The sequence below is a fragment of the Bubalus kerabau genome, chromosome 8 (genome assembly GCF_029407905.1).
Source record: "Bubalus kerabau isolate K-KA32 ecotype Philippines breed swamp buffalo chromosome 8, PCC_UOA_SB_1v2, whole genome shotgun sequence".
Classification (NCBI taxonomy): Eukaryota; Metazoa; Chordata; class Mammalia; order Artiodactyla; family Bovidae; genus Bubalus; species Bubalus kerabau.
Window position 1 is genome coordinate 72,164,009 of NC_073631.1, and position 22,161 is coordinate 72,186,169.

At 50.1% G+C, this 22,161-nt stretch overlaps 3 protein-coding genes and 1 long non-coding RNA gene across 5 annotated transcripts; 3 read left to right on the top strand and 1 right to left on the bottom strand.

The window, feature by feature from the left end:
• Positions 1-2,624: 2,624 nt before the first annotated feature.
• Positions 2,625-4,882, top strand: HOXA6 (homeobox A6). Its single transcript, XM_055590539.1, has 2 exons — positions 2,625-3,261; positions 4,623-4,882. The coding sequence occupies exons 1-2, from the start codon at positions 2,823-2,825 to the stop codon at positions 4,880-4,882; spliced, it is 699 nt and encodes a 232-aa protein (XP_055446514.1). The 5' UTR covers positions 2,625-2,822.
• A 1,698-nt stretch (positions 4,883-6,580) lies between these two features.
• Positions 6,581-19,583, top strand: HOXA5 (homeobox A5). Of its 2 annotated transcripts, XR_008717952.1 has the most exons (4): positions 6,581-7,475; positions 8,489-8,800; positions 10,397-10,500; positions 19,054-19,583. XR_008717952.1 is itself a non-coding variant. In XM_055590536.1 (2 exons), the coding sequence occupies exons 1-2, from the start codon at positions 6,581-6,583 to the stop codon at positions 8,737-8,739; spliced, it is 1,146 nt and encodes a 381-aa protein (XP_055446511.1). In that variant the 3' UTR covers positions 8,740-9,519. The 2 variants fall into 2 exon arrangements, 1 of the variants encoding a protein (XP_055446511.1); XM_055590536.1 differs by lacking the exons at positions 10,397-10,500; positions 19,054-19,583 and having other exon boundaries at positions 8,489-9,519.
• Positions 8,170-10,616, bottom strand: LOC129659311 (uncharacterized). Its single transcript, XR_008717956.1, has 3 exons — positions 10,489-10,616; positions 10,043-10,137; positions 8,170-8,307 (listed from the first exon to the last, which is right to left on the bottom strand). It is a non-coding gene; the product is annotated as an uncharacterized LOC129659311 (long non-coding RNA).
• Positions 19,584-19,810: 227 nt separating the features above from the next.
• On the top strand, positions 19,811-22,048 carry HOXA4 (homeobox A4). The gene is made up of 2 exons (XM_055590537.1): positions 19,811-20,460; positions 21,013-22,048. Exons 1-2 carry the CDS (start codon positions 19,848-19,850, stop codon positions 21,357-21,359), a joined length of 960 nt encoding a protein of 319 aa, XP_055446512.1. The 5' UTR covers positions 19,811-19,847; the 3' UTR covers positions 21,360-22,048.
• The last annotated feature ends 113 nt before the right edge of the window (positions 22,049-22,161 follow it).

A 22,161-nucleotide genomic window follows, 5' to 3' on the forward strand; every position in this document is an offset into this window, starting at 1 on the left:
AGGCAGAGGCCGCACCTGTGTGCTATGGGCTCTGGCCTGGGCCAGCGAGTCCAGTGGACGCGGGGCGCCGAAGGAGCCCCCCGCACGACAGCAGGCCTCCCTCCACACCCGCGGAGGTCGAGGAGCTCAGTGGGCAGCCCAGGAAAAGGGCGAAATGTGAGGCTCTGCTCACCATCCCGTCCGCCTTGAAGAGCAGCTGAAAGGTAAGTGGGTTTTCTGTGTGGCTTTGACCGAGGAAAGAGCCCTGGTGGCCATTCTCACCTTTCCAGGAGAGGCTCCCTCCAGCGTCTGGGGCTTCTATTCTTGCCTGAAAGGAGCGCTCTCGGGCACGCGCGCGCTCTCGCTCGCGCTCGCTCTCTCTCTCTCTCTCTCTCTCTCTCTCTATATATATGCAGCTAATGCTGGTTGGAGAAATAAATTGGGCAGCTGCCAACATGATATGTACTAGCCTTGGCTAACACCTAGAGATTTCAGTGTAATATATTTTTTTCCATCTTAGTGCCTATAGAAGCTAGAAATACGCTGTTTTGCTCTTAGCTGACAGATCAAATATTTTGTTGACCGAGACAATGATTAGATCGAGAATCCAGGTCAAACCGTAACAGATACTAATAATAGTAGTAAATTGCTCCCAGCCCCAACACTATGTGGAACCTAGAGGAATAAAGCAGAAATTATAAATATAAACATTTATCAACATCTCCAAATGATTATTTTCGTCTTAATCACTTGCTTGAAATCACTGTCATCTGATGGTGATGTTTAAAGAACAACTCAAACATTTTCTTCTAACACAGCTTTTTAAAAATCCCTTTAAAAATGTCAACTCTCGAGTTTTAATTTTCACCTATCAGATCCTTTTCCTAAAGAAATTTGAGGGCAAGTTAAAATTATATCCTCTCCTACCAGGCCCTTATTTATATATGCAAAAGAGAAACTTTCCCAGGTTCAGTTGATTGGGGTGCAGGCAGAAGGCATCTGGGTGCAGCCCCCATTCAGTGGGCAGCAGCTGATTTTAAGGATGCACCATAGTCTCTGGGGAGGCCAATCAGAGCCCAGTCTTTTCTCAAATTTTTTTCCTTGGGGGAAGTGAGGGGAAAAAATTGAAAAGCAAGGAAGAGATTAAGGAAGTCGTTGCCAGATTCCTAGGGGGCCCTTACCACCCCCCCAAGTTCTGAACCCCATCAGCCTGCATTCACCAGTTTTACAGATCTTATAAACACCCTCCGGAAATTCAACTAAATCATATAAATAAGTCTTTCTTCAAGCTGCACAGAATTGAGGACTTTAAAGCTAATTCAAGGGTTTTACAAGCCTAACAAATACAGTTGTAAAAATGCCACTGGAATATACCACATTTTACAAAATGAGATTGATCTATGCACTGTAAAAGTCAACTATCTTGAAGGCACAGCTCTCAGGCAAGAGAGCACAGCCCAGAACAGGCTTTTCATGTCCTGTCTGGGGAAGACCAGGCCTGCGACTGTGGTAAACGCAATTCAGATAATTTCTGGACCTGGGGAGACAACTGTTTCTGGTTCTGGAGCCACAGTGGGTGGCAGGTTCCCCCAAAGTCCCAGAAAAGGCAGGAAAAGGGGATATCCCAGGACAGTACCCTTTGGACAGGTGACCCAGAAACCAATCACATTCGTTATTGCCACCACCTTGGGCCAGCAGAGCTGCCCTCTCTGCTGGGTTGAGCCAGGCACCCTGGGTCACTAGCATCTCTGAAATGAGGGCAGAGATTCCACATCTGGAACTGTCTCATCTCTGCCAACCACCCCGGAGCGCGAGAGGGGAGCAGGTCCTAGGGCTGGCTTTGGAACTCAGTCTCACAGCTATTCCTCTGTAGATTCCTTTCTTGTTGAAACCAGTGGTTTCCAGCCTCTGCGTTCCTGGGTTCAGAGGCACCCAGAGCGGGGCTCACAGCTTGTGTGTGTGTGTGTGTGTGTGTGTGTGTGCGCGCGCGCCCGCGCTTTGAGGCCAGGCAATAGCTGGCCATTGTAAGGAGGCCTCTGGAGACGCAAAGGAGACATGTTGTACGTGGGAGTAGGGGGCCGGCAGGGGAAGAGACTAGCCTGATCCTAGTCCGGGTTGGCTCGAGGTGAGCCTTTCCCTTTGGTGGTGAGGCCCAGGCCCTTGGTGGGAGTGGGGAAAGAGAGAAGGAGATGATGCACCGATTCCTAAGGCATAGGAGAGAAGAACTGGGGCAAAGGCCTGGTTTCTCAGATCCCTTCTCCATCTCGGTAACCCGCACCCACGGGGAGAGAAGTGCAGGGGGAGGGGCAAACTCAGGGCCCTGCCGGTAGGGCAGGCCCGCCGGAGTACAGCCATCCTTGTCACCGCCCCTCCCGGCGCGGGGCTGTCAGGTTTCCTGTTTGGAGAGAAAAACCAGCAAAATCCAACAAGGCAAAAGGGAAGGAGCAAAGAACGGGCCTGTTTGGGCCTTTGCGGCCGCCGGGACACCGGTGCCCCTACCACGGGCCCATCCGCACGCCCTTGCCCGGGCTGTGCCCGCCGCCGGCGTTGGGGGAGAGAGCCGGGCGGGTTGGTTGTGCGCGCCCATCAATCTGCCGGGCGGGCGGGCGGCGGGCGGGCGGACTGGGGGCTGTTTGTAACTTTGCTGCCTCGGTCGCCGCGGTCCCCGGGGAGCGGGCTCCGGCGCTCGCTCCCATTGGCCGCCGCCGCGTCAGCTGGTGCGATTTGCTGCTGTCGCTTTTGGCGTTCGGCCATCCAGAAACAAACCAGTTCGATGACTACTAATAGTTATAGCCAGATGTACTAATACACAACAAATCACAGTCCTGCAGAGGGGCGCGCAAATGAGTTCCTATTTTGTGAATCCCACTTTCCCCGGGAGCCTGCCCAGCGGCCAGGACTCCTTCTTGGGCCAGCTGCCCCTCTATCCGGCCGGCTATGACGCGCTGAGGCCCTTCCCGGCCTCGTACGGGGCGTCGAGCCTCCCGGACAAGACGTACACCTCACCTTGTTTCTACCAACAGTCCAACTCGGTCCTGGCCTGCAACCGGGCATCCTACGAGTACGGGGCCTCATGTTTCTATTCTGATAAGGACCTCAGTGGCGCCTCGCCCTCGGGCAGTGGCAAACAGAGGGGCCCCGGGGACTACCTGCACTTTTCTCCCGAGCAGCAGTACAAACCCGACAGCAGCGTGCCGGGCAAAGCCCTCCATGACGAAGGCACCGACCGGAAGTACACGAGCCCTGTTTACCCCTGGATGCAGCGGATGAACTCCTGCGCGGGTAAGGTGTTTCCCTGCAGCCCCTCAAAGAGTGTGGAGGGAGAGGGGGAAGGAGGCAGGGAAAGAAGGAAGGAAGGAGGAGACAGAGTAGAAAGAGGACATAGAAAGAAAGGAGGAAAGAATGAACACAGTTTCTTTGGTTTTTAAAAAAAGAGGTTTAAAAAAAAAAAAAAAAACCCAACCCATTCCCAATGGGACAATCAGGCTGTGAAAGAGTGAAGGCAGGGCCCAAGTGCCCGTGTAAGGTGACACCTTAGGGGAGCGTTGGGGGGGTGTCACTCCACGCTGTGTGAGACCCAGTGACAGGGGCAATCTGAAGAGAGAGCAAGGCTGGATGGGAGAGTGTGCCTGCCCACCCTGCACCCTGGTAATACCCTGCTCAGTCCCCCTAGTCCTGATGGCCTTCTGCACCCGTCCTGAGAACGCCTCTTTCCCTCACTGTCTCCTCACCTTTCTGCCCTTCAGAAACCCATCTAGAAAGAGGCCCTCATTTGGCCCCTTACAGTGTCTCCCCAAAGCCTTGGAGGGCCACATCCCTGGCCTCAGGATTTTTCCGCTCTCTCCTCCCTCCCCTCCTCCCCCCTCCACTCAACTGCTCACTCACAGCCAACTTCTGCCTCCTTCTGAGGCCCTGCCTGAGTCTCTCACACCCAACTTGGGGGGAGCCCCCAACTCATGGGTCTTTTTGGCATCAGAATAGATAGCCCATCACAGCCCTACATTCTAGAAGCCCCAGATGGCCCATATCTCCATCTCTTTGCCCCTGATTTCCAAAACTCCACAGGGAATTCTTGGAGAAGGATGGAGCCTAATGCGGATTTTAAAACTTTTGCTTTAAAATTCATTTGTGTTTTCAAGAGCTCTGCTTTTCTCAGAAGGGCCATACAATGGGAAGGCATTTGCGAAGATCTAAGAGGGCTGACCATTTAAAAATTTCCAAAAAGTATATTGTGTCCTGAAGTGCTGACCACAGTAATAACTCCACAGAGGTCGGTGTGTGAATTCTGAGTGTGTACCCTACTCACAGGGTTCCATACCCATCATTTCCAGACACACACACTGTACCCCCACAAAACAGACTCAGGTGCCCGGATTTAAGAATGCTGTTCTATTCTTTTTTCTTGTAATATTTTTACTGAGCAGATTTTGCAAAAACAATCATTTCCCACCCTAAGTCGTTTTAGGTGGAAAATATCTCGCTTGGTATGAAATAATCTTCTCCCATCCAGTCCGCTTTCGGCCCCAGACATAGTGGGAGAGGCGGGTGGTTTCCAGCCCCGAGGCCAGGGCGCGGGGCTCAGGGCTGACTGGTCAGGGTGCCTGGATCCTGGCTTACTGGCGTCCGGCCATTTCTGCCCGCAGGTGCTGTGTATGGGAGTCACGGGCGCCGAGGCCGCCAGACCTACACGCGCTACCAGACGCTGGAGCTGGAGAAGGAGTTCCACTTCAACCGCTACCTGACGCGGCGCCGCCGCATCGAAATAGCCAACGCGCTCTGCCTCACCGAGCGCCAGATCAAGATCTGGTTCCAGAACCGCCGCATGAAGTGGAAAAAGGAAAATAAACTCATCAATTCCACACAACCCAGCGGGGAGGACGCTGAGGCAAAGGCAGGCGAATAGACGCCTGGGCAGGACCAGGCCCGCGCCGCAACCTCCCTTGGCTTTGCCCCCTTGCCTTCGCCTGCTCCCCAACTTTTCTTCCCGCCTGCTCTCACCCGGGGGGCTTTCGAAGCTTCAGGGGAGCCCGGCGCTTTGCAAACGCCTGAGCATTTATTTCTTACAAGGAAAAAAAAAAAAAATCCCACACAGCCAATCCCAGCGGTAGAACGAGGCGCACTGCACACACAGTCCGGATCTCCCAGGCTGCCCAAGCCGGATCCGGATCTCCGGGCCCGCCCCGAATCCGTCCCCGGCTCTTGTGTTAGCGCCCCTGCACGCTCCTGAGCTCGGGTCGCGGGGTTGCTGGAGAGGAAAGAACCCGGGGACCGAGCCCGTTTTGGTGTCTGGGCGTTTCCGCCTCAGTTCCTCGCCAAGTCCCAGAGATCTTGATCACTAAATCAACCCCGACCACTGGGAAGAGGGGGCCTAAAATCTGGGGCCCCAGCTCTGCCGTGGCCTTCCAGGCCGTCCCCAGACAGGAAGACGCGCGAGGAACAAAGGGGGACCGAGAGATCCTTGTGTCTCGGCCCCGCGCGCAACCGTCCGTGGAGAAGAAACAGCCTCAGCCCAGCCGAGCCAACCTGGGCACGGATGGAACTTCACAGCCCTGGAAGCGACTGGGCTCCCCGAAGGCTCTGAGCTCCGGATTCCGGCTCCCCACCTCCGATAGCGCCGGCGCTGCCACCACAGCAGCTTTCAGGACCTAAGGAGACGGCCCAGAGCCATGGGAGCAGCGAGAGTCCTGTTTTTCAAACGTGCCAGGGGCGCCTGAGATGCTTGGCCTCCATCGGGGAGACTCCCCTGCCTCGCCTTTAGGCTATATTTGTGATTTACTTTCGTCTTTCAAAACCCAGAAAGATAACCACGGAGGTACTAGGCACTGCCACAAAATGCTTTCATTAGCGCCCTCATTTTACTCCTGGAGGTCTAAGCAAGACCCTAATAATTCGGCCCACGTATCCCCAGCCCCAAACAGCTTCTGTGGCTGTGAGGAGCCTGGGCCCACTCTCTGGGTTCACGGAGAACCCTCCGACTTGGGGCCGGGTTGGCTGGAGGAAAGGGACTGGGTGGTGAAGATTCTCCAAGCTGGATAACTCAAAGCAAATCAAATAGCAAACTAATGACAGGAGAACCATATTTACACGCAAGAAAAATCGACTCTGGTTATAAAAGTGTATGGAATTTGACCTCGCCTCGGAGAAACACTACACAAAAGCTATCTTTAATAGACGCCTGTCATTTAAGAGCGGCAGGGACACTGCCCCTCACGCGCTCGAAAAAACAGAGCCATAATTGTAACTGCTGCTGCGAGTAGGATTTATTTCTCCAATTGGCTAAATGGCCTCCCCCCCTTCCCCGAAGGTGATATCTGTATTTTCAAATTTCAGAGCTGTCGGCACGACGGGCAGAACCGACCCCAATCTCGCCACAAAAATAAGAGTGGCTACACAGCGGGGAAATAAAGTTGTTGTAAATAAAATTCAAGTCACCATCTTCCCCCAGTCCTCTGCATCTTCGCCGGGCACGCGATCGGCAGCTGACGGCCTCACAATTGGTACATCCTAATGGAACTGCGAGGGAAATGCAATAATTTTGCCATAATGGGCTGTAACCTCAATTCGACCCCGGCCCTCGCAGCCCAGGGTCGGAAGCGGAGCGATGCGCTCTGCCTCCAGCGGGTGGCGCTCGAGTCCGACTGAACGACGGCGGCGGGCGGCGGGCACGCGCCTGGGGCGCGCGCGCCACCCCTCTCGCCTCCACCCAACTCCCCCATTAGTGCACGAGTTTACCTCTAGAGGTCATCAGGCAGGATTTACGACTGGACAACAAAAGCACGTGATTCGAAGTCGTACCCCATATTTGGGTGCCTACGTAGGAGGGAACCAAGTACATGTCCCAGTCATTTCCATAATTCATCATAAATTGTGCAAGGGTGCTATAGACGCACAAACGACCGCGAGCCACAAATCAAGCACACATATCAAAAAACAAATGAGCTCTTATTTTGTAAACTCATTTTGCGGTCGCTATCCAAATGGCCCGGACTACCAGTTGCATAATTATGGAGATCATAGTTCCGTGAGCGAGCAATTCAGGGACTCGGCGAGCATGCACTCCGGCAGGTACGGCTACGGCTACAATGGCATGGATCTCAGCGTCGGCCGCTCGGGCTCCGGCCACTTTGGCTCCGGGGAGCGCGCCCGCAGCTACGCGGCCGGCGCCAGCGCGGCGCCCGCCGAGCCCAGGTACAGCCAGCCGGCCACGTCCACGCACTCGCCTCCGCCCGACCCGCTACCCTGCTCCGCCGTGGCCCCTTCGCCCGGCAGCGACAGCCACCACGGCGGGAAAAACTCCCTGGGCAACTCCAGCGGCGCCTCGGCCAACGCCGGCAGCACCCACATCAGCAGCAGAGAGGGGGTTGGCACGGCGTCCGGAGCCGAGGAGGACGCCCCCGCCAGCAGCGAGCAGGCGAGCGCGCAGAGCGAGCCGAGCCCGGCGCCGCCCGCCCAACCCCAGATCTACCCCTGGATGCGCAAGCTGCACATAAGTCATGGTAAAGCCAGCCTTTTCCTAAATCCAGCCGCGGGGGTGCGACTCTCGGTCCCCCTCCCATCTCCTTTACCGCCCTCTCTCTCCCGGTCTCTCTCCTGGTTTCCCCTCTCCCAACCCGGTGGAGCCTCTCCCCGCCGTTCTCCTTCCCCTGCCTTCCTTCTTCCTCCTTCTCTTTGAAGCGCTGGGCGCTCACGAATTGGGGGTTGGGGGAAAAGGGGCCGTTGGTCAGGCAAGTTTAGACGTTGAAAGAGGGGGAAAAGGAAAAACAAAAACATATCGAACCCCAGCGCCTCAGAACGCACTGACGGGTCAGGCCAGTTGAGCAGGGAGCAGAGGAGTAGAGGATGGCAGTAGGAGCCGTGAATCGGGCTTGTCAGGGCGGATAATTTATGAGGAGGGCTACGCTGGGGAAACAGCGTTACTAATTAGAGTCCCCGAAAAGGGGCTTGGGGGGGCGGATCATCGAGGCGAGAGCTGGCGAGATTCTGAAGTTTGGGCGCAGGAGGAAGAGCAGGAAAGGAAAGGGAAGAAGAAGGGGGGTGGGGAAAAAAAAAAGCAGGCGCCCCAAGCGTGCAGGCTGGAACAGGAGGCGCCTCGCGGGGCTGGAACTTTGAGGGTGACCTGGAGGCCACTTGGGCGCTCAGAAAAGGGCCTTGCTTTGGTGGGTGTCTGAGTGTCGGGCAGCCTGAGAGGGCTGTGCCCTGCCTCGGGACGCCAGAGGCAGGTCCAAAGGGCAAGAGAGGGACGGGTGAAAGCCGGGCGATCCTCCGGGGAGCGGCTTCAACCTCGGATGGGCCGATTGTTCCCAAAGTCCAAACCGTATTGTTTTCTCTCTAGGAAGGAAGAGGGAAGGAAATTCGGGAGGGGTGGGTGGCTGGGCGGGCGAGGAGGGAGGACTTGTTGAGCATTTTTCCCTTGTTCCCTGTCCAGGACCTTGGCAGTTCCAGCTGGCAGACTTTTTGGTAGCCAGAGGCTGAGGAGTGGGTGGCTAAACCCCTGACTTTTCTGTTGCAGACAACATAGGCGGCCCGGAAGGCAAAAGGGCCCGAACGGCCTACACGCGCTACCAGACCCTGGAGCTGGAGAAGGAGTTCCACTTCAACCGCTACCTGACCCGCCGAAGAAGGATTGAAATAGCACATGCTCTTTGCCTTTCGGAGAGACAAATTAAAATCTGGTTCCAAAACCGGAGAATGAAGTGGAAAAAAGATAATAAGCTGAAAAGCATGAGCATGGCGGCGGCGGGAGGGGCCTTCCGCCCCTGAGTATTTGAGCGTTTAAAGTACTGAGCAGTATTAGCGGATCCCGCGTAGTGTCAGTACTAAGGTGACTTTCTGAAATTCCCTTGTGTTCCTTCTGTGAAGAAGCCCTGTTCTCGTTGCTCTAATTCATCTTTTAATCATGAGCCTGTTTATTGCCATTATAGCGCCTGTATAAGTAGATATGCTTTCTGTTCATCTCTTTGTCCTGAATGGCTTTGTCTTGAAAAAAAAAAAAAATAGATGTTTTAACTTATTTATATGAAGCAAGCTGTGTTACTTGAAGTAACTATAACAAAAAAGAAAAGAGAAAAAAACACACAAAAAGTCCCCTTCGACCTCGTTTAGTGCCAATGTTGTGTGTCACACTCGTTGTTTAACTGTGCATGTGAGTGGAAGTGTCCCTGTCTCAATAGCTCCAAGCTGTTAAAGATATTTTTATTCAAACTACCTATATTCCTTGTGTAATTAATGCTGTTGTAGAGGTGACTTGATGAGACACAACTTAACTTGTTTGACGTGTAGTGACTAGTGACTCTGTGACGAAAACTGTGACTCTGAGCGGTGTGTCCCTGCGTGCCTTTGTAGGACCCTTTGCACGAACTCTGGAAGTGGCTCTTATAAGCGCAGCTTCAGTGATGTATGTTTTTGTGAACAAAGTTACAAATATTGTCCAAGTCTGGCTGTTTAAGCAAACTGTGATCAGCTTTTTTTTTTTTTTTTGGTATTTGTTTTTAAGGAAAAAAATACTGACTGGAAACAAAAAATAAACTTTCTATTGTAAGTTCTCTTGGTCTGGTTTGTGCCAAATAGCAAGCGGCTCTTTCTGCTCTTCTGTCTGTCTGTTTGATGCGGGGAGGCAATGAGTCTGTGGCTACCTGAGCAGCCTGCTTGTGCAAGGGGACCTCAAATCAGCAGCCTGACCCGCGGCCTCCCTAACTCTGACCCAGCAGAGAGTTCAAGGCAGGAGGTAGAAAAGCCTTAGGTGCTTGCAAAGCCTGAGTTTAACCTGCCCATTTCTGAGGAAACCAAGTTAACTGGCTGGGTACAAAAAAAAAAAAAAGAAAAGAAAAGAAAAAGGAGAAAAAACCCAGGGCTTTGTTAGCGGCCCTCAGGGGCCCACACAGTTGCTGCCTCTCTCTGAAGGCCATCCTAGGCCTCCACTTGCTGAAAAGGCTGCTGTGTCAAGTTGTGGCCCTTTACCCCTTTACCCCTAAACCACCCAGGCACCCTTTCCCACTCCTCACCCTCCTGAACCCAGTTGGCTTCTTTTGCTACAATTAATTTGCTACAAATGGAAGGTACTTACCCCATCCTAGCTTGAGTGGGAAACTCCTCAGAGCAGCTAAAGCAGCAACTAGAGATTTGCACATTTACCGACTGCTTACACTGATGCCGTCTTTCCTTTTAAAAGTTATAAAACAGTAAACTTTATAAGCCCCAGTTCCGGCTATATGACATTTGGGTGCCAAATGAATAGGGTTTTGTCTATGAATTAGATCGTAAAATCATCCATAGCACAGACAGATCGGCTCACTGGCTATAAAACGTCACGTGGGGCCATTAAAGTAAGTTTTATGGTTTTGGGGAGTTGACATCCAACATTATATACCACATAACATATAATCTCACTGACGCTGGACTCCATTTGACTCTTTTGCAGGCTACGTGTGCCGCCTGGTCATTCAAATTGTCAATTTTAGGTCCAGAAGTGTCCAAACCACAAGTTCTCAAAACTCTCTGAAAAATGGCTACCTCCGAGTTAAGGTAAGCTCGTCCCCTGAGCGCTTTCAAGTTTATTTGTACTCTGAAAACTTTCTTTCTCCATCTTTCTTTCTCTCTCTGGTTCAGTTAACTCTGGGGTTGCCTCAGAATTCCGAAGGGGAGAGCAGACTTTCCCTCGGCTCAAATGAGCAGAGCCAGGAGCTAGCTTCGGAGGCACCACGGTGCAAGGCGCCTGTGGCCGCGCCGCATCCCCAGGCCTAACTTTAATTGCTGCACCAGCGCGGATGTTAATGACTTCCGCTGCTCTCGCCGGCGTGCAAAAAGATGATTTTTGTGTGTGAGTGGGCCTGCATGTGCAGACTGGGCGGGGTCGCCCCCATCCCGGGACTGGCGGGCCGGGCTCTACGGGGTCTGCGGAGCCCTGGGTGGGGGCTGGGAGCCCCGGGGAGGGGGGGGTGCGGGCCGCGGACGCCGAGGCCGCGCTGCGCCCGGGCGCGCTGGGGAGTTTGAAAGAAAAGGCCGAGCAGGGCCGAGGAGGACTCTGGCGGGATTCCTTACGGAGCTGTGGCAATACGTCTTCGCGGGCCGGGGTCATTTGGCAGCATTGAATCGAGGCGACGGCCTTCGGGGCCGAGTCGCAGGCCGGCTCGATAGAGCCCGAGGGTGGCAGGGGCCGGCGGGGCACACCTCCAGGCTGGGCCCCAGGGTTGCCAGGCCGAGTCCAAGCCGCGGGCACCCGCGGGACGCTGGGGACCAGAGGTCCCCACCTGAGGGGAGGGCTCAGTATCCCCCCCCCCCCCAACCCGGGATGAGGCCCTGAACCTTGTTTGCCTGCACGTTCTTTTTATTTCGGTGAGATTGTTCTCACCCGCCTGTGAGCCTGAAGCAATAAACTTTATGGCCGGATTTAACTTTAGTCTTTGAATCCCCAGTCTAAATGAAAGGAGTTACAGAGCTTTCTTTTCTTCCGCCGTGCCTTTCTTCGCCCTCTCTTCTTTCCTTTTCCTCTCCTCCTCTGCAGAATTAAACCATCCAGGCACAAGACCCTCAAAAGGCAACTTAGCCATCTCCCTAGATAACACTTAAGATTAGAGAAATGTATTCCCCCTCAATATACAGGCAAACTCTCTGTTGCAAACTGTGCCCTGAAGTTTGGGGGGAAATCGAAGTGTCTTCAAGGCCCAACTTAAAAGCCCCTAGAGCTATTAGGTTGTTTTCCCTCACACATCATAAAGGGTACTTTAGGGGAGAAATTGGTCGTTTGTCAGTAGGAGACTTCCGCCTTTCTTTTGTTAGCTGCTCTTTCTGTTTGATCCCAGGAAATTTACATAATCTATGGTTTCCAAAACAGTTCCCAATATTGCACCAATGGGTGAGATAAATTTTTCCTGGGTACAGTTGCAGCTTGGTCTCAGTCACCCTTTCTGGACCCAACCCCCTACATTCTTCAGTGGCAAAGACATGACTGGGGACTCTGTGGCCTGTCTTGGGTCCTTTCTCTGAATGGGTACCCACAAGGGATTTAGCAGATTTTCCCCATCCTGGATGAAGAACTAAGCCAAATCCCCCAGTCCAGAAATGAAACAGAAATTGGGATCTTCTGTCTCCAAATGCTTTTCTCCTTAGGGAAATTTTCTGCAAGTGCTGACTGTAAAATAAAGTCCTTCAAGTGGAAACATTTAATGTGTAATTTGGAATTTCCACAAATTTTATTGTGCAGAGGCCACTTTCACTCAACCTAAGTCCAACAGATGTCCCCAAACTCAGAGGTCCAGAAAGCAAAACCTCAGAAGTTTTTTGAAAAATGGAAACCCTCCCACAGGTCCCACTCCTTTTGAGTAGTGGGAAGGCGAATCTCTGAAGTCCTTTCGTGTAATCTATTAAAGTGAGCATTGATAGTTCAGCACTTAGGAAGATGGGTCTGTATCTTAGTCAGAACCAGAATATTAACTTTATTTGGGTTGTCTTTTATTATATTATGTGTTTGTGAGAATTCTGGAGTCTTTGTTCTGCTGCTCTGAGTTTCAGGTTCTTTAATGGAAAACACTGGGTTAAGGTTTTACTTTAGTTACTCATTGGGTGATCCTGCATGAGTGATTTCTTGGTGACTAAAATTAGTGGCATAAAAAAGAGGGATAGTGCTCCTGACAGGTTCATTTAGGTAACTTGCCTGGAGAAGTGTTCATACCACTTCCGTGATCACATCCCACCCTGGGGTGTGGGAATGGGCAGAAAGGCTCTGGACCAGTATCATACAATATGGGGGAATCTTTCCCATGTATTAAAAAAATATATGGGCTATAAATATTGTCAGCTTGCTTAATTCTGTCTATTGTAATTATCATAAAACTTTAGAGTTTAAGAGAGCAGGCCAACCCACATGGGGTTAAACGACTTTAAAAAATACAGCATCCAGTCAGACCTATGTGAGCGGTATTGGAGGAATTTTTTTCTTCCTATTTTCATAGGAAGCATCATAAAGAGGATGGCTGGTTATCTGCTTGTTTTGTAGATAAAGTTGTTTTTTTCTTGTGCATTCTTTTGGGGTTGTTTTTGCAGAGGAACTTACCTAGGAAAAAAAATCTGTCACACTGAGGGCTTTATGAAGACATCTAGCCTCAGCCGATGGCTGCAGTGTCTGTCTGTGATCCTAGCCTTGTAAAAGGAGAAGGCATCCGAAATGTGCTGGGGTCCATTTGTTTCTACAGGCTGAAGAGACAATATTTCCTGAAGTATAAATATAATAGGAAGCTTCTGGTCACACTTACTTAGGGGTTTGTTAGGGTTTCCATGGTCCAATTTCACAACATTATGCCAAGATTCCTCCCCTCCCCCAACTCTTTCCCCCTGCTTCATTGTTGGCATTCTGAGAGAACAACACAGAAATTTCTACTAGAAACGGAGTCATGTTCAGTTCTTGAGATGTGAAGAGTATTATATCCAAACAATTAATGAGGGGAGAGCAAATTACATCCTGAAAGATAGGCTATTAAAGAGGAAAACAATTCTTTTAGCTTAAAAGATGCCCTTCAAAGCCTCTCTCCCACCTTCACTCTGGAGTCTGTCTGAGGTTTGCCCACCATGGAGAGTGCAGAACGTTGTGGGCGCCATCCCTTTGGCTTCTAAGGCAGAACGTTTTTCAAGACAATGACAAAACTATACACGGGGCTTCCAGACTGGGCTGAGGGGGTCTGCCTAGGCTCCCACCCACATAGGAGAGGGGAGCCACAGTCCTAGCCATTCGAAACCCCAGGACTGGAAGGTCTGCCTAGGTCTGTTTTATTTGGTGTTTTTCCTGCAAAGAAAGCTGCCTTTCCCCCACCAGTTCCCCTCCCCACAAACCGGTCTTTTCAATAATAATATTTGTTATGAAGGTTATTGGGTAATTATTGCGATTTTGTGAAGCAGCCCTTGCTGGAGGTGAAGTCTGTCATCGCCTAACAAATGACGCCCGTGCAGTTCACTGCCGGGTTAAGTAAATGCAGAGAAGATAAATCTGCACACCCTAGGAATCGCCAGCAGAGCACGCTTTAGTACAAGTTCACAGTCAACTCTCCTGCCTGGGCCAGCTCTCCCAACAATTAGGGCTGCGTCTTTATTTTTAAATAAAGGAAAAGTCTCCAGCTTCCATTGCCTGTTTTCTCCCCATCTTCTTTTTTCTTTCACTTTTTGCGAGGGTCCCCTCGAAAAAGTCTTCTGCTCCAAATTTTCCTAGTAAATGAAATGATGAGTGATTTTAAAATAATCTCATTCCTATTTAAGTGATGACAAAAGGAGGCAGGAGGCTGATTTGACAGGAAATACAGTTAAAAACACACAAAAATATCCAATTCGCTCTCTTATTCCAAAAGGCAGTGGCAGAAGCAGGGCGTCCCTGGGCTCCTCCGATTGTGGGGGGCGCTTCCCCTTGAAAGAAGAGGCATAGATTTGTGTATCTTTGTGGTTGTAACTGCAGGTCAAAAAGTTGAGGGTCAAAAGTTTACGTTGTGCAGCACTCTTAGTCATCTGTCCAGACAGAGTTTGATGTCAATGTTAGAGCTGCGATCTTGACTATCAGCACAAAAGATAAAATAGCTCGGAGTGACGCGTGTATCACGGTATGGACTCCAGGTGAACCCTAGTGGTTGAATGACCTCAATTACGAAGGAAAGGATAGAAAATTCCTCTTTTCAAGAGTAATACATGCTGTATTTCATCTTGAATTATCACTCCCATTCTAAGGGAATAGCAGCAGGTAAATAGGCATAGATTATTGAAACACCAGCACTTAGATGCTGGAGAATCCAGGAATCTGTGGGTTTGTCTCAAAATAAAAAAGCTGAAAACTCAGTGGACCTTTAAAAAAATTATGTAGGAAGTTGCCAATGTTCCATCATACCTTCAGAGGGAAAAGAATGGAGAAGGAAACCTCCTCTCTTTGAAAACTGTCATGTTGATGGGCTAATTTTTTTTCCTTTTTAGTACCTATAATGATCCCTAAAAAGTGTGTGAAAACAAGGGCAAACACAGGCACTGATTGCAAAATGTATCCTTTGCCATTTTCAAGCACAGAATGCTTTTTTTCTGAAACTTCCACTCACTAAATGCTAAGGGAAGGGGAGAAAGGAAGTGGAAACCCTCTACCTCCCCACCAATGAGAAAATGCTTATTGGTACCAGGAAAATATTCCTGTTGTCAAACATTTTTCTTTATGCTTATTGTTAACCCTACACTGAACGGAAGAGAAATGCTACAATTTACGGGTGAATAAACTGTAAATAATATGCCATTTGGAAGGTGGAATCCACAAATGCCAGATCGCTTCATGAGACCACTGTGACAGACTTCTGTTCTCCAGAAAATACTCCTTAAAAATACATTTGGAATAAAAGCTAAGGAGGGGGGAAGCAAGCTAAGGAGGGAGGGCGGGAGAATAGGAAAGAAAGGGAATAGTGTGTGAGGGAAGCCAACTGGAACCATGCCTCGTGTGTGCGTTGCAGCTGGAGAGCTAAACAATATTTTATTTTTCATGCACCTATATTAACCTTAAGTGCTGGTGCCATTAGCATCTATTTTCTGGGGGACATGGTTTCCTTTTCTATGTATTGATCTTCAAGTAATCTATGAAGGGAAACAGAAAAGAAAGATGAATTTTTTTTCCCTAGGTTTTTCTTTTAACTTTGGAGATAAGCTAATTCAACTACTCAGAATATAGATCTTTGCAGGGACATTTAAGATCATCCCACTATAATCTGGTTGATTGGATTTGCTGGTGCCAGGTAACTTCAGTGGTATAAAGCAAATATTGCCCAAACAGTGCCTTCCTGGAAGTAGTCAGATTGTTTCCACTGTGCAATGTGTAAAGTTTTCACTCTGGCCAAGAGCTTGAAGCCAAATGGGGGTGTGCCAGATGAGAACAGAGGAAAGGGAACAACTGCGGAGACTGCTGTTACAGCAGCGAACACTTCACCACATCTGGGCCAGTGAGATGAAGAAAGCAGAAACCCCCTGTATTCCTCCAAAGACAATTATGTGTCTCTTAGAGAAAACCTTGTTATTGGTTAAAAACGTTCCACACCTTAGGAACATGTCAGCTTCAAAAAATCACAGACACCTCTTAGCTAGTTTTTCAAGTCAAAGAAAAGGTACCTGCAGAAGTTATCGCATTTAGAGTGCTTACTTTTTTTAATTTGGACGATTTTAATCTTTAGGCCTCTGGCACAACCCTGCTTAAAATTTATATCTAATCCAAATATGAGTTTCATATGCCTTACACCTGGGTTGTGTTCATTAGTATAAACAACTGTTAAGGAAATTACCCCCAAAACAATTGATTATCAAATGGCTGATAAAGTATTGCTTCTCCAAAATCCTATCGAGTATAGGTGGGGGGTGGGGGGAGCCCTCAAATGCCACCATCAGGCATTCTGAAATTCAGTACTCCTGAACGCTCCAGAGACGTGCTTCAGATAGCGAACAGTCAGTCTGAGGGACTCTAGCTCTAGAGAACAAAGGACAAATACAGTCAATACATTTCATAACGTTTACATTTCCTTTGCTTCCTCCCCACCCCCGCCCCCGCCTTGATTTTCCCTGAGAAGGAGTGACCTGGGCAAAGCACCCTGCTCTCTAAAAGGCACTGTATAGACCTTTTAGAAGCGCAAAGTCCAAGGCCGAGGTGAACTTCAGGTCAGCGCGTCTAACAAATATGAAAATGTCGGCTGGTGAAGGGCGCGCCTTGTGATTTAACAAAGACTGTCAATGTGTAAGATTAATAAGAAACAAAATGCACACGGTGTCACTGTTCGGTCACTTTGAAACTTGGGACAGGGTTGCATTCAAGAGGGAAGGCTGTTCCAAATATATTCAAAATAATTCAAATCAAATTCAAACTAAGCTGCAAAACACTGACTCCCTCTCACCCTCCCTCTCCCTGGGACTCCCTTTGCTTTCCTTCTCCATTTGGGATTTGAGGACATGATGAAAAGTTATTTCACTTAATGGGATTTTAAGAAAGCTTTCGTTAGGAATATATGTTATCCTTGCACATGGAAATGAGGAAATATGCTTACCAGTTTCCCAAGAAAAGGATAACGCTTTCACCGTGCTTGGGACTGGAGCCAGTTGGTGTGTGAAGATTAGTATGCTCCCACTCTGCTTGATTTCAGGGCATCCCATCTTTTTTGGGCAAGATTCTGCCGGTAAACTTCAGTTTATTTATTAATTGAGTTAGTTTCTTCCTGGCTTTATGTTGGTGTCTTGAATCTCATGTGAAGGCAAGAGATTTTTCTGTTTGTTTGTTTGTTTTTTCAAAAGATTATTTCATTCAGTAGAATGATGCTATGGCTTGCAAAGAGAGATTGTGGAAGGATCAAAAAAGGTACTGAGATTGTTTATTACAGCCATAAATCTTGCAGTAAAATGTCAAAATGTCGGTGTGCGAGATAACACTTGGTGGTCCTGGCTCCGTTTGTGTTTATGATAGGAACCACAAAGACAAGTTACAGGCCTTGGGGGGATTCTGTGTAAGCCCATCTTCCTAAAGGAATAGAGCCACATGAAACACAGGCGCAGTTAACTCGTTTAGGTTAACCATATACAAAACAGTGCCTGAGCCTCCTTAATACTTTTAAATAGAAACTGGGTAGAAGGTTCTGAGGCTAAACAACATGAATTTTGTGTTTTAGTATCTGTAAATAATATTGAACAGACATGGTTAAACCCTAGTCTGAAGACGCGAGGAGGGAGGCAACATTTCCTTGTCAGGTTTTTTCTTCCCTGAAGTTTAGTGAGCAGCTTTGCTAATTACTTTATGTATGTATATATTATTCATGTTATATAGTATACATATGTATATATTATTTTTCCTTGCAGTCCAGAGATATTGGTTTAGGCAGTTCTATCACAGGCTAGATATTTCCCTTGAGTCTAAAGAGGATGTCTAAAGATTACACTCAGTGTTGATTTCTGTCTGTGGCTTAGGTTTCATTTGTAAAAATTTTTTAGGATGCCCATGTCGATGGACAACTCTCTTCAAATGTGGAAAACCTCTTTGTACCACTTCAGGATGACTGCAGCTAGAAAGCTAACATGGTCCCCTTTTTAACCTCTTTTCCTAAGTTAGTTTAAAGATTAGTCCCATATAATAGGCTTTATGTGGCTAGGCATTAAAGACTATCCATCAAATGGATATATTTCAGTATTTAGTAACTCATATGAGTAACCCATATAAATGAAAATAGAATTGAGATTCCTTTTTAAGTGTCTCCAGGCTTAGGCTATAACCTTCCTTGTCTGCGTTCCAGACTGTTGTGAGAAGGCTGTTTATATTGCTCTTTGAAAAATCAACTAAGGTGCACCAGCTGAAAAATACTTGCTTTGCATGCCAGTATGAAAGTATTTTTAGAATGGTGACTATGGTACTTTGCACTGCTTTAATCTAGGCTGAAAAGAGGATCTAGGTGTGTCTATTACTCAGAACTATTACTCAGAAAAAGAAAGGGAAAGTATATACTGCGAGTAAGGCATCAGTATTTACTTCAAAGATCAACATTAGGTGGAATTAATAAGTAATTTATTTGTTAATAATGGCGTAATTAGTTTACCCATCAAATTTCAATTACCAAATGGCAGGCAACAGCCCTCTCTCTCCACTTTCCAGAGCTACTGACATCGTTAATATGCTAATTTTCAGCAATTCAGAAATTATAGATTATCTTTAAATATAACTTTAACGTCAGATACAGCCTGGAAAAGCAACACCCGAAGACAAAACAAAATTCTTAGCGGGAAAAAAACCTGTCGGCACAATGCCTATTCTCTCCTTAGCTTGTTTTTGCTTGGAGATTGTTCTGAAGTAGGAAATTGTTGGTCTCAATGGTGGATTTTGTGAAGACATCGTCGCTTCTATCTATCCCCACCCTTGGGCCACTTTCTCTCTCACAATCGCACCTACTACATTCGAGCTTATTTAATTCTGAATCGACACTTCCATCAAATGAGACGCTATTAGGAAATTCTTGTTTTTCTTAGGAAATAACCAAATCAATTCTGCTTCTAAAAGGAAAAAAAAAAAGCTCATCCGGTTGTACTGGAATAGTCTTGTTTCAAATCTAGGGGCCGATTTCCTTCAGCTGCTTACCCACCCACCCTTTTTGGCTGCTGCCTGACTTCTCAAACAAGGTACAACGGGCGCGGATGCGGTGAGCACGATGTGAGGAAGGAATCAGTTGGTGAGAAAACCGGTCTGTTGGCTCCATTCGTTTTATTCCGGGGCCAGGATGAAAAACGGAATACCACCCCTCTCGCCTTGGTCCCCACGCCATTCCTTCCCCTAGGCGGCCTCGAACTCTGGAGGACTCCAAACCAAGCTAGGCTGGGGCCCGAAGTCAGCGCTGGGCCGCGGCCGCATGCCTGCCCCGAGGCCTAGACCAGGGCAGGCGTAGGGCTCGGTCCCGGCATGCGAGAGAACCAGGAGCCTGTGGGCCCCGAATTGCCAGCGGGACTCAAAGTTGGGGGGTTGGAGGACCAAAGCACCAGCTCCCTCCCTTCGGCTGAAATGGGACAGCAGCATCCATCACCCGTCCGCGCGCGCTTCCTGATCCGGGTCCGCGCGCGCGGCGCGCACATTGGCCGGGGCGGGTCACGTGGAGGTACGGGGCGGGATGCGCGCCGGCCGGGACGCGCGCCGGCCGGGACGCGCGCGCGCGCGCGCGCGCGGGGGAGGAGCGGCGCGAACTTCGGTGGCGTCGGCGGCGGAGGGAGGGGGAGGGGTGGGTGCTTGACAGCGGGGGAGGGGAAGGGAGAGGAGGAAGGGGGGATGGGAAACGAGGCAGGAGGGGGAGGGGCCTCGGCGAGCCCAGAAAAACGACAACGCGAGAAAAATTAGTATTTTTGCACTTCACAAATTAATGACCATGAGCTCGTTTTTGATAAACTCCAACTACATCGAGCCCAAGTTCCCTCCCTTCGAGGAGTACGCGCAGCACAGCGGCCCGGGCGGCGGAGACGGCGGCCCGGGCGGGGGCCCCGGCTATCAGCAGCCCCCAGCGCCCGCGGCCCAGCACCTGCCGCCGCCGCAGCAGCAGCCCCAGCTCTCCCACGCGGGCGGCAGTCGCGAGCCCCCAGCCTCCTACTACGCGCCGCGGGCCGCCCACGAGTCCTCCTATCCCGCGGCCGCGCTCTACCCCGCGCATGGGGCGGCCGACACCGCCTACCCCTATGGCTACCGCGGTGGCGCCAGCCCCGGGCAGCCGCCGCAGCCCGAGCAGCCCCCGGCGCACGCCAAGGCTCCTGCGCACGGCCTGCACGCGAGCCACGTCCTGCCGCCTCCTCCCCCGCAGCATCGTGCGGCGGCCCCTGCGCCCCCGCGGCGCTGCGAGGCGGCTCCAGCCACCCCGGGCGTCCCGTCAGGGGGTAGCGTCCCCGCGTGCCCGCTGCTCCTGGCTGACAAGAGCCCGCCGGGCCTGAAGGGCAAGGAGCCCGTGGTGTACCCCTGGATGAAGAAGATCCATGTCAGCGCCGGTACGTGGCGCCGCTGGGGAGGCGCGGAAGGGTGGGCTGGGGCTGAGCCGGGTTCCAGGGTCGGGGCGGGGGTCGGAGGAGAGGCCCCTAGGGGAAGAGGGCCTCGGGAGGGGAGCACCCAACTGGCCCAAGCTACAGTGGGATGTGGGTGTGTGAGCGCCAGCCAGCCGCCTGATTCCAGTGTGAGAACCCTTTTGTACCCGGGGTCCCTTTATCTGGAGATTTACGAGACGACAAACTGTTAGGGCAGTAATTATAGCCCCCATAAATTTAATTGCCCTGGCAGAGGCTTCAGGCCATGTGTCTTTGAAGCTTTTCTTCAGCCCCAATGCCCAGCACTATTCTTTATGGCTCTCGGGTGTTTCCCGTTGTCAATAGCCTGTGAAACATTTTCTTTGCCGTTTTATGTATCTTGCGTGAACTTGGTGTCAGGTTATTATATAATGATGATGTTCGATTGCTCTTCCCCACCCCACCTTCTCTTTCCTCCTCCTTTCCCTCTCCTCCACTCCCTCCTCCTTGGCTTTCTCCTTCGGGGTTATGGGCTTTCAGTCAACCCCAGTTATAATGGAGGGGAGCCCAAGCGCTCCCGAACCGCCTACACCCGGCAGCAGGTCTTGGAGCTGGAGAAAGAGTTCCACTTTAACCGCTACCTGACCCGGCGTCGCCGCATCGAGATCGCCCACACGCTGTGCTTGTCTGAGCGCCAGGTCAAGATCTGGTTTCAGAACCGAAGGATGAAGTGGAAGAAAGATCATAAACTGCCCAACACTAAGATGCGATCCTCCAACTCCGGCTCGGCTTCAGCAGGCCCGCCAGGAAAACTACAAACTCAGAGCCCGCATCTGCATCCTCACCCCCACCAGGGCGCCTCCGCACTCACTCCTTCCTCTATGTAATGTTCCAGAGCTCCAGACCAGTTCTGTCCCTCACCTGCTTTTCTCCTCTCTTCTGCCCCTTTTCCCATCCACCCGTCCCCATCTGGTCTACAACAGACCCCCCCAAACAAAACTCAACTTGGAGAAGAGGATGATAAAACGAAGATGTTTTGCGGGTAAGAAAGTGTGTGAACTGCTTGCCACTGAAGAGAAGACAATGACCAGGATGCTGGCTGGTGGAACAACCTGCTGGCCTGGACAAGGCTGCCAGGTTTGGGTACCTGAGAAGGACCACTTGGCATTAAATACTTTTGAGATGGCTGAAGCCAGTCACACAACTCATGTTGACTGGGAACATGTACATTTGTTGCAAGCAGAAGAAAACAGACCCTTTTCCTACATTCCTTCCCTTCCCCTCCCTCCTTAAGGCAGCTCATAAAAGCTTGTACTGAACTGAATAAATGAGTAGCCACTGTGGACCTCACAAGATTATTTAATTCTCAAAAATGTATAGACCTTGATGGTAGATGTGACACATGTTAGTTTCCCTTCCTTTCATTTATTTAAAATATTGTTATGGAGATATTGTCTAATTCTGAGGCACAATCTTGGAAGGGAGAGTGCATTTAGTCCCATGTGCAGCTGTATAAATTGTGGTGTGGCTCTGTAGAAAGCCATGTGCTAAGAATAAACTCTGTTTAAAAAACAAATTTCTAAGACATATTTGTGTGTTTCCTACTTTTAATTAAAGTTCTCTGAATTGAAATGGTTGACCTTTCGTGTAAAAATCCTGTAGATGGTTTGGGTTGCATTCACTTGGACT